The 13,621-nt window shown below is 40.2% G+C and overlaps 1 protein-coding gene across 3 annotated transcripts in view; it reads right to left on the reverse strand.

Annotated features, from left to right (window-relative positions):
* Positions 1-13,621, reverse strand: part of IFT88 (intraflagellar transport 88) — a 145,431-nt gene that overhangs the window by 11,091 nt on the left and 120,719 nt on the right. For all 3 annotated transcript variants that reach the window (XM_025875209.2, XM_073894797.1, XM_025875208.2), the window contains one exon: positions 13,506-13,572. In XM_025875209.2, the coding sequence (XP_025730994.1) occupies positions 13,506-13,572 (67 nt within the window). The remainder of the gene's footprint in view (positions 1-13,505; positions 13,573-13,621) is intronic.

Genomic DNA, 13,621 nt, shown 5'->3' on the forward strand with positions numbered 1-13,621 from the left:
TCCCTAATGACTAGTGAGTGTGAGTGACCATATTTTCATGTGCTTAAATTTCATTTGTATACTTCTTTATTAAAAATTTTTAATGACTTATTTTATTATTTTTTAAATTTCTTTTATTATGTTCAATTAGCTGACATATAATACATCATTTCTTGATGCAGTGTTCAACAATTCATTAGTTGCATATAACACCCAGTGCTCATCACCACATGTGCCCTCCTTAATACCCATCACCCGATTACCCCATCCCCCCAACCCCCTCCCCTCTGAAACCCTCAGTTTGTTTCCCGGAGTCCAGAGTCTTTCATGGTTTGTCTCCCTCTCTGACTTCTTCCCATTCAGTTTTCCCTCCCTTCCCCTGTGGTCCTCTGCACTATTCCTTATGTCCCACATATGAGTGAAACCGTATAATTTTTTAAAAAGATTTTATTTATTTATTGGACAGAGAGAAACACAGCGAGAGAGGGAACACAAGCAGGGGGAGTGGGAGAGGGAGAGGCAGGCTTCCCGCCGAGCAGGGAGCCCAACGTGGGGCTTGATTCCAGGACCCTGGGATCATAACCTGAGCCAAAAGCAGATGCTTAACGACTGAGCCACCCAGGCGCCCCCATATGATAATTTCTTAATAACATTTTCTTTAGCTTACTTTATTATAAATATTTATTGTATTTACTATATTTACTCTATTTTAAGTACAGCATATAATTTATACGACATACAAAATATGTGTTAATTGATGGTTTATGTTATTAGTAAGGCTTCTGATCAACAGGAGGCTATTAGTAGTCAATTTTGGGGGTGGTCAAAAGTTATACATGGATTTTTGAGTGTACAAGGCCATTGGCACCCCTAACCCCCATGTTTTTCAAGGGTCAACTGTACTTTGTTAGTGATTATTCTCCAAGGAAAGCAGACTGTATTACTAGTTTCAGAAGTAGACTTCAGTGATTCATCAGTCTTATATAATACCAGTGCTCATTACAACACGTGCCCTCTTTAATTTTCCATTTTGAGTTAATTTTTGTATGTGGTGCAAGGTGTAGATCAATATTAATTTTTTTGCATGTGAATTTCCAATTATTCTAGCACTGCTTGTTGAAAAGACTATCCTCTTTCCATAAAATTGCATTTTGCACTTTTGTTAAAGGCTAACTGACTATGTATGTTTGGGTCTATTTCCAGACACTATATTTTGTTCCATTGCTACATATGTATCAAAAGAAAAACTTTTGATGCCCACCTTTCTGGAGTCACATATAACATCTGTTTTTACCTGTTCATTTGAATATTTACCCTCTACTAGTCTGGAAGTTATATATCCCATTTGAGTTATTTTTATATTTACTAGATATTTTACGCATTTTAATATGTACATTTAAGAGTCTAAAATTAATCAGTATCTACCTTCTTCCCAAAGTGAAGATCTTTGAATGCTTTATTCTATTACAACTTACATCCCTGCCTTAAATGTTACTGCAGTCTAGGAGTTTAGTTTTGGTTTTTTCCTTGAAAATTTTTTATTGTTATGTTAATCACCATACATTACATCATTAGTTTTTGATGTAGTGTTCCATGATTCATTGTTTGTGCATAACACCCAGTGCTCCACGCAGAATGTGCCCTCTTTAATACCCATCACCAGGGTAACCCATCCTTCCACCCCCCTCCCCTCTAGAACCCTTAGTTTGTTTTTCAGAGTCCATCGTCTCTCATGGTTCGTCTCCCCCTCCGATTCCCCCCCTTCATTCTTCCCCTCCTGCTATCTTTTTTTTTTTTAACATATATTGCATTATTTGTTTCAGAGGTACAGGTCTGTGATTCAACAGTCTTGCACAATTCACAACGCTCACCATAGCACATACCCTCCCCAATGTCTATCACCCAGCCACCCCATCCCTCCCACCCCACCCCCACTCCAGGAACCCTCAGTTTGTTTCCTGATATTAAGAATTCCTCATATCAGTGAGATCATATGATACACGTCTTTCTCTGATTGATTTATTTCACTCAGCATAACATCCTCCAGTTCCATCCACGTCGTTGCAAATGGCAAGATCTCATTCCTTTTGATGGCTGCATAATTAGGAATTTAGTTTTATCTTGATTTTTAAAAATTCTACAACATAGAGTATTGCCATTATTTTAAATATTCAACATATACTTAGATTTAATAGCCTATTTGCCACCGTATTTGCTTTTTCCTTTTTTGTACCTCTGGCTTTTTCCTCCTCAGCCTGAAGTACCCTCTTTGCAATTTCTTTTAATGAGGACCTGTTGGTTTAAAATGCTCTAAAATGACTTTATATTGTGTTCATTCTTGAAATATAGACTCAATGGCATACAATTCCACGTTGATAGTTATTTTGTCTGCACACATTGAAGATGTTCCAGTATTTCTGGTTTTCTTTTTAGACTTTGAGAAATCAGCAAGAGTTTTTCTGCCTTTCATATATTGTAACTTGGCTATGATACATGTACCATTCACCCCATTTGAGAGTTAACTTTAATAATCTGATGATCTCATTAATTCTTTTTTTTTAATTTTATTTATTTATTTGAGAGAGAGAGAGAGAATGAGAGATAGAGAGCATGAGAGGGAAGAGGGTCAGAGGGAGAAGCAGACCCCCTGCTGAGCAGGGAGCCCGATGCGGGACTCGATCCCGGGACTCCAGGATCATGACCTGAGCCGAAGGCAGTCGCTTAACCAACTGAGCCACCCAGGCGTCCCGATCTCATTAATTCTTGAAAATTCTTGGCCATTATTTATTTCCTTTTCCTCATTCTGTCTTTCTAACCTAATTATATGTAGGCTAGACCTTTTTCACTACACCTTTGTGTCCCTCAATCTCTCCTATTTTCCATCACCATAACCCTCTGTCCTTCATTCTGGGTAACTTCTTCAGCTCTATCTTCCAGGTCATGCATTCTCTCTCTCTCTCTCTCATCTGATTGAGTCTGCTATTTAGGGCCAGCAAACTTTTTCTGTAAAGGACCAGAGAGTAAATATTTTAGGTTTTGTGTGCCGTATGGTTTCTGTTGCAGCATGAAGGCAGATTGAGCACGGCTGTGCTCCAGGAAAACTTTACTGACAAAAACAGGTGGTAGCTCAAGCCAGATCTGATTTGTAAACTGTAGTTTTCCAACCCCCGGTTTAAACCATAAATTTTCTAATAGGTGAGTTTCTAATTTCAATTATATTTTTCATTTTTGGAAGTTGTATTTGGTTCTTTTCAATCTGCCTAGTAACTTTTATATTCTCTTATCCTTTTGTCATACTTAAAATACACAAGTATTGCCCACTATCTTGATCAGATTCCCGGGTTTGTATAGTGAGAATTTGCAGAGTGAGGGATTCTGTGCTGATTCTTAAATTTTAGATAGCAGTGTTTAAGAGCTCAGGTATCAGAGGATAACCACAACATTATAAAAAAAAATTATCTGAATCTATTCAGTTCTTGAATTCAGATAACAAGAGATATCTATATTCTTACTTTTTTTTAAAGATTTTTTTATTTGTCAGAGAGAGAGAACAAGCCAAGCAGGAAGAGCGGCAGGCAGAGGAAGAAGCAGGCTCTCTGCCGAGCAAGGATCCCAGGACCCTGGGATCATGACCTGAACCGAAGGCAGATGCTTAATGGACTGAGCCACCCAGGCATCCCTCTATATTCTCACTTTTAAAATATATTTTCACCTGATAATTAAAACATCTGTAGTCTTTGAAAACTGGATTCTACAGTTTCTGTTGTTGCTCATTCATAGTGTTTTTCCTCATGTGTTCAGACTTTTTAAAACTGTACGTTCCTTTTCTTTGTAACTTTATCTGAAGGAAGTATGTGAGGCTTATTTACACCATATTCCTTCAGGATAAACTTGTTTCTCCTAGGTACCTGGGAGCAGCACCAACTCAGTTCCACTTTATGCCAAATTTTCAGTGTGGGGTTCCTTCAGGTACACAGGTAATATATATTCTAGCTCCCAAACTCTGTGACTGAGGGTTATGGTTAGGAGTTTTCCAGGGAGCTTTTCCTGTTTTTTACATTCCAGTAGTACCAAGATGGAAACCCATCCTTTGTGGGGTGGATTTTCTTCTAGTTGACCCACTACCAGTATTTCCTATTAAGGGTCCTGGCTTTATAAAGGGGTTCTCTGAACTGACCTCTGACTTCTTGGGGGCCCCCACTGTATCTCTTGGTCCCCATGAGTGGCCTATAAACTTAGGCTCTAGGCCACCAGGGATTAGCTAGGACAAATGCCAGCTTCTGCACTTATTCCTTTGGCTTAAATTTTCTTCTTTTTTTTTTAAATAGGCTCCACACCCAGCGTGGAGCCCAATGCGGGGTTTGAACTCACAACCCTGAGATCAAGACCTGAGCTGAGATCAAGAGTAAGATGCTTAACTGACTGGGCCACCCAGTCATTTTTAATATCCAGAGAATTTCCCTTTCTCTTGCCAACTCAGCCACACATTTAAAAAATTTTTTTATTTTCCTATTTAAAATTTTTTTTCATTTTCTTATTTTCTTTTTTCCTTCCTCTCTGCCCAATATTCAAATCACCATTTTTAGAAGTGCTATTCCTGGAAGAGTTTCCTTGAACATTCAGTCCATCTGACTGTCAGAAATAGAGGTAATAATTTCATAGTCAGCAGGAATACACATAAATGTTACTAAAAAGGTTAAGTCTAACCTCTTTATTTTTCAGATGAGAAAACAAGCCTAAAGAGATAAGGTCACTTGGTTCAAGAGTTCACAGTTAGTGGCAAGGCCATCAGCAAAACCGAGGTTTCCTGATTGCCAACCTAGTCCTTGCCCATTCTACAAGTATGCCTTTTTGGCAAAGGATCCATGTAAAGTGTGGCACTTTCCATACAGTTGTGAGAAGTTTATGTGAGTAAGTATGGCCTTATTCATATACACATTCCTACCATATGGTATTCCAAGTTGAGCAGCACAGAATATGGCTGTCTTAATAATGATAAATATCCAGACAAAATAAATTCACAATCTCTTTTCACAGCCCTATGTTTTAGACCCTTTTCCTATTCCCAGAATAGCCTAGACCCTCTTGTCTTATAAAAGCAGCTTGCAATCTTGAAATTTGGGGAAAATCTCATAATACTTCTGCTAGAGGAGAGACTACATCCTGCCTTGACCAATGTTTTTACAAGGCAACTCATACTAAGAAGGCAAACTATTTGTAACATTTTAGAAAGTTAGGTTTTAAAATGAGTTCCTTTTTTGCTGAGAAAGTGAGTTTTATGACGTAGGCTCTATTCATGGAACAAATTAAGAAACGTTAAGAGGCTGACTACATAAATTTTCACCATTCTCTTCAAATAAAAATGAATACACTTTCTAAGGGAAGACAGTCTTTACTTATTTAGAAAAAGTTTATATCCTCTGCGCCTTCCTGCATCCCATACACTCCTTAAATCACTGGAATCCGATTTCTGCCCAACAGTGTACTGAGATAGTGTTAGGGTTACCAACACTAACTTAATTGAAAAATCCAATATCCTTTTTTAGTTTTCAAGGTCCAATTAACCAATATCCGACAATTCTCCAACATCCATCCCCCTTCTCTTAAGCTAGGCTAGGAAGCCTATCAACTGATTTCTTATTTTTTGAAAGTGCTATCCAAAATGAAACCTTCTAAAAAATTCTTCCTATTCCTCTGAATATGTTACAAACACAGTGCCCCTTACTCTTTTCAATCTCTTTTTAAGTGATTCTCTTTTGGTGAGTTGTAAACTCTGATTTCACTATCCATTAGACATTAAAAAATATTTCTGTTCTCTCTCCTCCATCTCCAAGATGATACTCACTTTGGCACCTACAAAGATGCAATCACTATGGAAGATCTCTCATTCCATAAGTATAAATAAATTTTTGTTTATATCTAGAAATACTGAAGAACATCAGACAGCACTTTGGAGACCTTCAGCATGAATCTATTGTCCAATTTATGTCTACGTACTTTGTAGCCCGACTTACAAATGATCTATCCTCTTGTTATGAGGAAGCTGATCTTCCTTTGCCTCTGAGCCTTTTGAAAGTTAAGGGGCAGTGTACCATAGCTATGGATCCAAAGTTCCCTCCCAACCCCTACCATCTAAGAAATTAATGGCATCATCAGCTGAGATGATATAATCCTCGTATAATTTTATAAGGCCCATTGCTTGGACCTAGTTTTACTGCAAAAACTTCAGCTCATTTTTACATTGTTAAGGCTGCAATTCTCAGTTTAACTTCACCCCTTACTCCCTACTCCCACTGATCTAATTGCATTATTACCCAACAAAACAGTTAAAAGGGATATATCAAAATTGGAAAAGTTAACTGTGATAGCTACTATAATAGGCAACACTCAGTTGAAGAAGTCTGTGGAGGGAACCAGTAAAGATGTATGCAAAGTAGATAACTGGTTTATTACATTTTTTAAAAACTCATTTGGGCTGAGCGTGGAGCCTAATGCAGGGCTTGAACTCTCATGACTGTGAGATCAAGACCTGAGCTGAGATCAAGAGTTGGATGCTTAACCGACTGAGCCACCCAGGCACCCCGATTTATTACAGTTTTTGAGTTATATTTTGCATATCTTAAATGCTTAATTCAGTACCTGGTATATAAATGTATGGGAGAAGGAGAAGCTGAAACGGAATTCATACTTATTGAATACCTGTTATGGTCAGGAACTTGACAAATGCTTATTTATTGATAAACAGAAAGACAGGAAAGGAAAAAAGAACTTATGGAATATGTGTGTATGTGTATATGTGTGTGTGTGTGCTCATGTATATATAAAAGGTGTACATATATTTTAGATATATGTAATATATGTGTTTTACATATTTCATCAGATTTAAATACACATATTACATATATCAGTAAAATGTTTAGATTGGATTTCCTGTGCTTTTTGTAATTTGCCTCTGATGGAAATCCCAAAAGAGGAGTTTCACAAATGTTTTGACTAACAGCATTACTGGAATAAGTATTCAGCTTTCCAAATTGGTAACTTAAAAATACTCATTTGCATATACAATTTCTAGAATTTTTGTTTAAAAAAACCCTTTTATAAACTCTGTACTCTGTAGTAAGAGAGAGGTACACTTGACGTTTATACCTTCATGCATAGATAAATGTGATCCTGTGGTAGTAGGAAAAACTCTGAGGATAACAAACTCTAAGATCATACATCCAGGAGAGGTAAGAACCCCTCACTATCCAGAGATGTGGACACCAGATTTTCAGGTACTACCCACCACCCTCCTTGGTCAAATAGGAATCACCCTTATCAGGTGCTTGCCTGTGTCACTGTGTTAAGTGCTTTCTATGTATTAACGCATCTCTCCCTCTCAACAACCCTATTAGGTAGGTCCTATTTTCACTCCCATTTGACTGACAAGGAATCTGTGACAAAGAGATTAAGTAACCTGCCCAAGGTCATGTAAGATATGGTGACTTAGAAAAAGAGGTCCACAGATGTTGAATGAATACCAGGACTGAGGAATTAATTACAATGACCTCAAATGCAGGGCAATAAACTAAGGGCCAGAGGAAAGGAGCGTGTTCTGTTGAAGACACAAAACCTCATACACTCTGTTGTTATGTGTATGGCCTATTTGGAGGTGGCCAGGATGTAAACAGCTAAGACAGTGTTAAGAGGAAAAGGTCAGTGATAAAGAATCTTACTGCATAAGCTGTGCGCGTGGATTAGACAGCTGGAGTCAGTGCTTTGAAAGAGCATCACCTGAAGGCCGGCTTGCCGCACCCAGTTATATTTACGGAGAGGCCGGCTTAGAGCAGGAATTGGCAAACCACAGTCTGGGAGCCAAATCCGGCCCATCCCCTGTTTTTGAACATCAAGCGAGCTAAGAAGGGTTCAGACATTTTTACAGCCTGGGAAAAAAAGCAAAAGAATAACAATATTTTGTGACACGTGACATTTATAGGACATTCAAATTTCAGTGTCCAAAGATGAAGCTTCAGAGAGCCCAGCTTAGCCACTTGCTTACATGTTGTCTATGCCCACCTTCGTGACACCGCAAGTAAGTATGGCCCCAGAGCCTCAACTGTCTACTACCTGGCTCTTTATAAAAAAAGTGTGCCGACCCCCTGGCTTAGAGAACACTGTACCAGGAAACAGGTGACACATTAGCAGATCAGACCAGCAAGGCAGACTGACACAGAGAAATTTCTTCAGATCTGTGACACAGAGAATAATTCTTTGCCACAGTGAGTGCTATCAACTCTCTTCTAATCTTTATTGCTAATAAAGTTCCCTTTGTGTTACATACCAGCCTCCAAATGCTTAGATACTAGGGCATTCAGCACAGTTAGTCTTTGGCTTTCTGAGGTGAAGAGGGCACTGACCCTGGAACTGAAGGTGACAAGAGTGATGCTCTTGTGAAGTGAGTCCTCAGTCCCTCTGGCTTCTCCAGGCTTTTTTTGCCCCGTAACACTCACTCCCTTTTTTCCTAGAGATCAGCTACATTTTGTTGATGTGATTCTTTGAAGTTAGATATATTTACATGTGCTCTTGCTATCCTTCCTCCTTGGGCTGTAATCTTTGTCCACAGGTGGTGGTCACTAAGCACGAGTTGATCACTCTGCCTGTGGCACCACTGAGGTCCACAAAACTGTGAGAAGGTATTCTAGTAAAAAAAACTTACCCTTGGATTATAATCTCAAAAAACTTCAAATTTTAAAAATAAAACATGGTTACAATGTATTTTATAAAAGACATGTTCCTCAAAAAGTTGTCCATAAAGTTAATTTCTGTTCACTGAGTCATATTATCCTACTCTCATTATAAAATTATTTTTAGTGTAAAACTAAGAGAAACACTGTCACAGGAAAAGTTTGCACCCAAGACATAATAAACACTAAAAAAATGCAGCAAACTATTAAGTAGCACACAGAGTAAATAAAAACAATTTTAAAATGAAACCTTAATAACATAGTACTCAAGTCACAAAATGCAACCATCATGCTAAAATGTAAGATGTAAGATGCTTTACAAGAAGGCACTCTTGTTTCCTGAGGACAGATACACATGAGAAGCAGCTGCATTCTGCGGATTTCCTATCTTTTAATGCAAGCCAACACACTGGGCAAGAATATGACTCCTCTCACCTGGCTTATCCATGCGGACCATACATATGATGACTATGGAGACTTGGAACTTGTCGAATAGAGTGCTCCTTGTGGAAGCTGACTTTCAGTGTGACTTAACTTTTTTCTGAATTGTTTGATGTTTTGGCACTGAGCAGCTGAAACCTTAACCCCAAATTTGGCATTTAGAAGAGTAATGCATTTCTACTTCAAGGAGTTGAAACAAGTTCATTTCATTTTAAGTTAATTCTACAAAAAACAAACTAAAGTACTGAAAATCCTGGAATGGATATTCAATATTCTAAACCAAACATTATTGCTTTTTAACGCAGTTTGTATCAAGTAATAATAGTAATAGCTACTCGGCATCGAGTGTGTGCCAGGCATTGCAGTGAGCCCCCTTCCATGAGTTGTGCGTGTAATTTTAAGTTAGTTTCAAGCTCATACCACCTCCCAGGGTAATACACTCGGGAGTGACAGAGCTAGGGCAGGAGGCCAGAGGCTGGATGACTGCCGCTACTGTGAATTTAAATTTGGTGGTAATAGTAGCAGCAACCTTTCTATACACACTGTATCACATTTACTCTTGTGATATCTCATTTAAGATCCATCAGAATCAGCTGGGGCCTTGTCAGAAATGCAAATTCCTGGGCATGGCCCAGACTGGTTCAGAAATGCGGCACTAGGGGCACCTGGGTGGCTCGGTCAGTTAAATGTCTGCCTTCGACTCAGGTCATGATCCCGGGTCCTGGGATCAAGGCCCATATGGGCTCCCTGCTCAGCGGGGAGCCTCCTTCTCTCTCTTCTTGTGCTCACCCTTGCTTGCTCTCTGTCAAATAAATAAATAAAATCTAAAAAAAAAAAAAATGCTGGACTAGGAGTTCAGCAGGCTGTTTCCACAAGCCTTCCAGGTGACTCTGCCACATGCTAAAATTGGAGAACCACTGAAGAGGATAGGAGTTGAGGCTTATTAAACAAACAGCAAAAATAAGGCTGTAGTAGGACTAGCTTGATCCACAAAAAAAAAAAAAAGGGACAGTTTTCAAGGGCCCTCAAGCATTTCATTTTATATAAACTAATCTGATATTTAAGTTCCCAATGGTCCTTGCTCCTGGGCAATACTTTAAAAATCTAGTTGTAGGCGCTGCATTTATTTTAACAGCTTAAAGCTGGCCTCTTTTGGATGCATTTAGAAAATCATCCCTTTCCACTATCTGACCTGTGGATCTAATCCAGACGGAAGTGCCAAATATTTCCATGTAAAGACGTAAATGTGCATCTCTAAGTTTCACAGGCAGAGGTGGACGATGGGTAAGAGCAGGGGCTGTCACATGTGGGTGTGTACTGGGAGGGCCTAACTGAGCTCTAATAAAGAGGTCAGCGGCCACTATGCACACAGTGCCTGGCACTGGTGGAGTGGGAGGGAGACTGCTGGGGAGGAGGGGGCGTGCCCACAGGGGGCTGCAGGGTGCTCGGAGAGGGCCCCATGAGGTGAAAGGGAAGAGAAGGCGAGAGAGGCATCCGCAGCATGGTTTATTCAGACTTCAAAGCTGGGACAGCCTGTACTGTGGCCTGTGCCAAGAGCTAGAGGAAAAAAAGGCCAAAAACATGATTCTTGAAAAAGTGGCAGCATGGAATCAGCAAGGTCACCGAAAGAGGCCTTCCAACGTGGGCTGCGGGAGGAAATGAAGAAGTCTGGGGTGCCATGTAACTCAAGGGATCAGGAAATAAGGAACAAAAAGGCAAATGGTAAGGGGAAAAAAAGAAAGCAAGAACCCTGAAAAGGAAGTATTTAATGCTCTAAACTTGTGCCAAAAGAACCAAGCAACATGAAACCCAACTTGTAAAAATGCCTTAATAACACAGAATTTCTACTCCAAAATTCCCCCCTGTGAGAATAAAGCTTATTTGTGCACTAGAACTGTTTGTGTTGAGCTGAAATGGACTGGATGAGAGAAAAGAAAATTTATTAAAAAAGAGAAAAGCAGTGGAGGAAGGCCAGGACCGGGAGGTGAATTTGTAACAGAAAGGCCTCTCCTTCCCTGCACTCAGGTATCAGACCTGGGGCAGCCTCACCTTTCTCCAGTGTGAGTCTTTTCTTCACTGAACTAACCCTGACCATGGGGGACATCCCAGGCCCAGGTGAGGCATTTCATTTTGTTCTGAGACATAGCATGACTGAAGGAGTATTAGGGAGAGGTCACCTTGGCGGGGTGAGGGGGTGCTGAACCGCTCTTTCCATGTTGAAGGATCTGGCACCTCAGTGGCCTCTGAGGCACACCTTGATCTTTCTGATGTTTCTGAGAGGCAGACATTAGTCTGACTGGGATAATTTCTTGGGGTGGGACTGTGGACACTGTGCTCTGGGCTCTGGCTCAGCACCAACCTATTCAAGGTTCTTAGAGCATGCCCTGGCCCTGATGTTTCTGAAGCAGATTTTCAAACATTCCAGATATCTGGGTAACTCAGGCTCAGGTTTAGGGGTTAACATTGGTGACATTTTGCAAGCTTACGAATATCAGGAAAGGCTCTGAGAACTTAACATAGGCTATTGGGGATTTTTCTGGGAGGAACTGGTTGGTTACTCTGATCTTAAGATTTTTAGAGGGAAGTATAGAAAACTTAGAAGATAGTGAATCGGTCCTAGAATTTTGATAAATATGTAATATTTCCCTAGGGGTTACTCAAGACAATTACTTCTGGGCGCCTGGGTGGCTCAGATGGTTAAGCGTCTGCCTTCAGCTCAGGTCATGATCCCAGGGTCCTGGGATCGAGTCCCGCATCGGGCTCCCTGCTCCTTGGGAGCCTGCTTCTCCCTCTGTTTCTCTCTCTCTCTCCCTCTGTCTCTCATGAATAAATAAATAAAATCTTTAAAAAAGAAAAGACAATTACTCCTTAAGGGACACTCAATTTCAAAAAAGCTCATACCACAGACTGCTTGCTTCCCAAGAGTAAGGATGAACGAGGAGCAGCAAGTTGGCCTGCTGGACCTAAGTGCCTCTTAACTGAGGCGTAAAGCCTCGTTGGCCATTAGGGACATTTCTGGTACATACAGGTCCATGATCAGGGTCAGGGGACACTATGGAGAAGTCAACGCCCATCATGACCATGGAGGGCTGACCAGATAGTAAATGGTTACTCCCTGATGTGGCAGACTGCCCTTGGCACCCCTGGGACTCAAGCTGAAAGCTGCTTCTACTAATTTCTGAAGCTCTGAGTAACAACTCCTGGGACCTAAGGGTAAACAGGTGAGGACTGTGAGGTTCAGCTGGAGAAGGTGGACTAATTCTTTGAGAATCAAACTGTCTTGCTAGAACTAGATGCCACTGATGACTGTAACTGCTTAAACTTATCTGGCAAAGCAGAGCTCAGAACTCTGGAAAGACTCTTTGGCCCAGCTGCAGTTTCTATCCCCAGGAAAGTTAGAACACCCACGTGCATTTCTCCAGCATAGCAGCAGTCTCGGCAGCACCTGAAACTCGTGTGTCTTTCCAACTAGATGGTAATGTTCCTGGGCACAGAGACCATGTCTTACTCATCCCCATGTCCTCGGCACTTGGCACAGTATTTATCTGGCACCTGGTATGCATCTAATAAATGTTTGTGAATGAATGAAAGACCTACCTGAACTAAGGGTCCCATCTGTCTTTGTCCTGACTCCTAGATCACAAAGGGATGGGAGAATGAAGTTGGGCAGTTGCACGGACTTGGATCACGTATGCATGAGAGTGTTAAGTATGGATATGAGAGAATATATGTGTAGTTCTAGATCCCAATTTAGCATTTATTTTCCCAATTAGTTTCTTTAAAGCCACCAAATTTCTATGAAGTTTAACTTACACTACCCCCTGACAGAGACAGAGAAGGCAGATTTTGTTGATGAGGAAAGAGGGAAGGAAAACTTAATCTTCTTATTAAGTAATGGCATGACAAGCAATCAAAGTCAAGGAACTGAGAGATGCAAACAAATTTAGAAATCACCTAAAGCCTACAGCATATACGTGGTTAGTCTAAAGATAGAAGGCTGTCATGAACCATGTCTCCTAATTCCAAGACGTGCACTATTTCTACAAAATTTAAAAAATGTAACACAGTAAAACTGCATCAGTATTGACATCTATGTTCATCTATCCAGCATGAACTTATTTAATAATCACTTAGCAGAAACAGGTATGGTTATTTAAGAAGTAAAATCCACTAACATTAACAGTCATTTACATAGTCGACTGCTTACAAAATAAATTAGAATAAGTGAGGTTTTACTGTGTATAGAGCAAGCAAACAAACAAGGGGCATTTTTTTTTTTTTTGGATTATTCAAGATGTTCCTAGAAGCCCATGTACTGCCACTTGTCAAATCCAGTATTTCGAGGAAACGGGAACTACTCACCGCTGCCATCACTCCCCTCTCTTCTGCTGCGGGAGCCCCCACTGCTGTCTCTGCCAGACTTTATGCGCTAGAACAACAAGAGTTTAAAAGAATAAATGATAGTCCCTCAAAGTTGA

The sequence above is a fragment of the Callorhinus ursinus genome, unplaced genomic scaffold (genome assembly GCF_003265705.2).
Source record: "Callorhinus ursinus isolate GAN/ISIS: 27379988/994484 unplaced genomic scaffold, GSC_fseal_2.0 scaffold7, whole genome shotgun sequence".
NCBI lineage: Eukaryota > Metazoa > Chordata > Mammalia > Carnivora > Otariidae > Callorhinus > Callorhinus ursinus.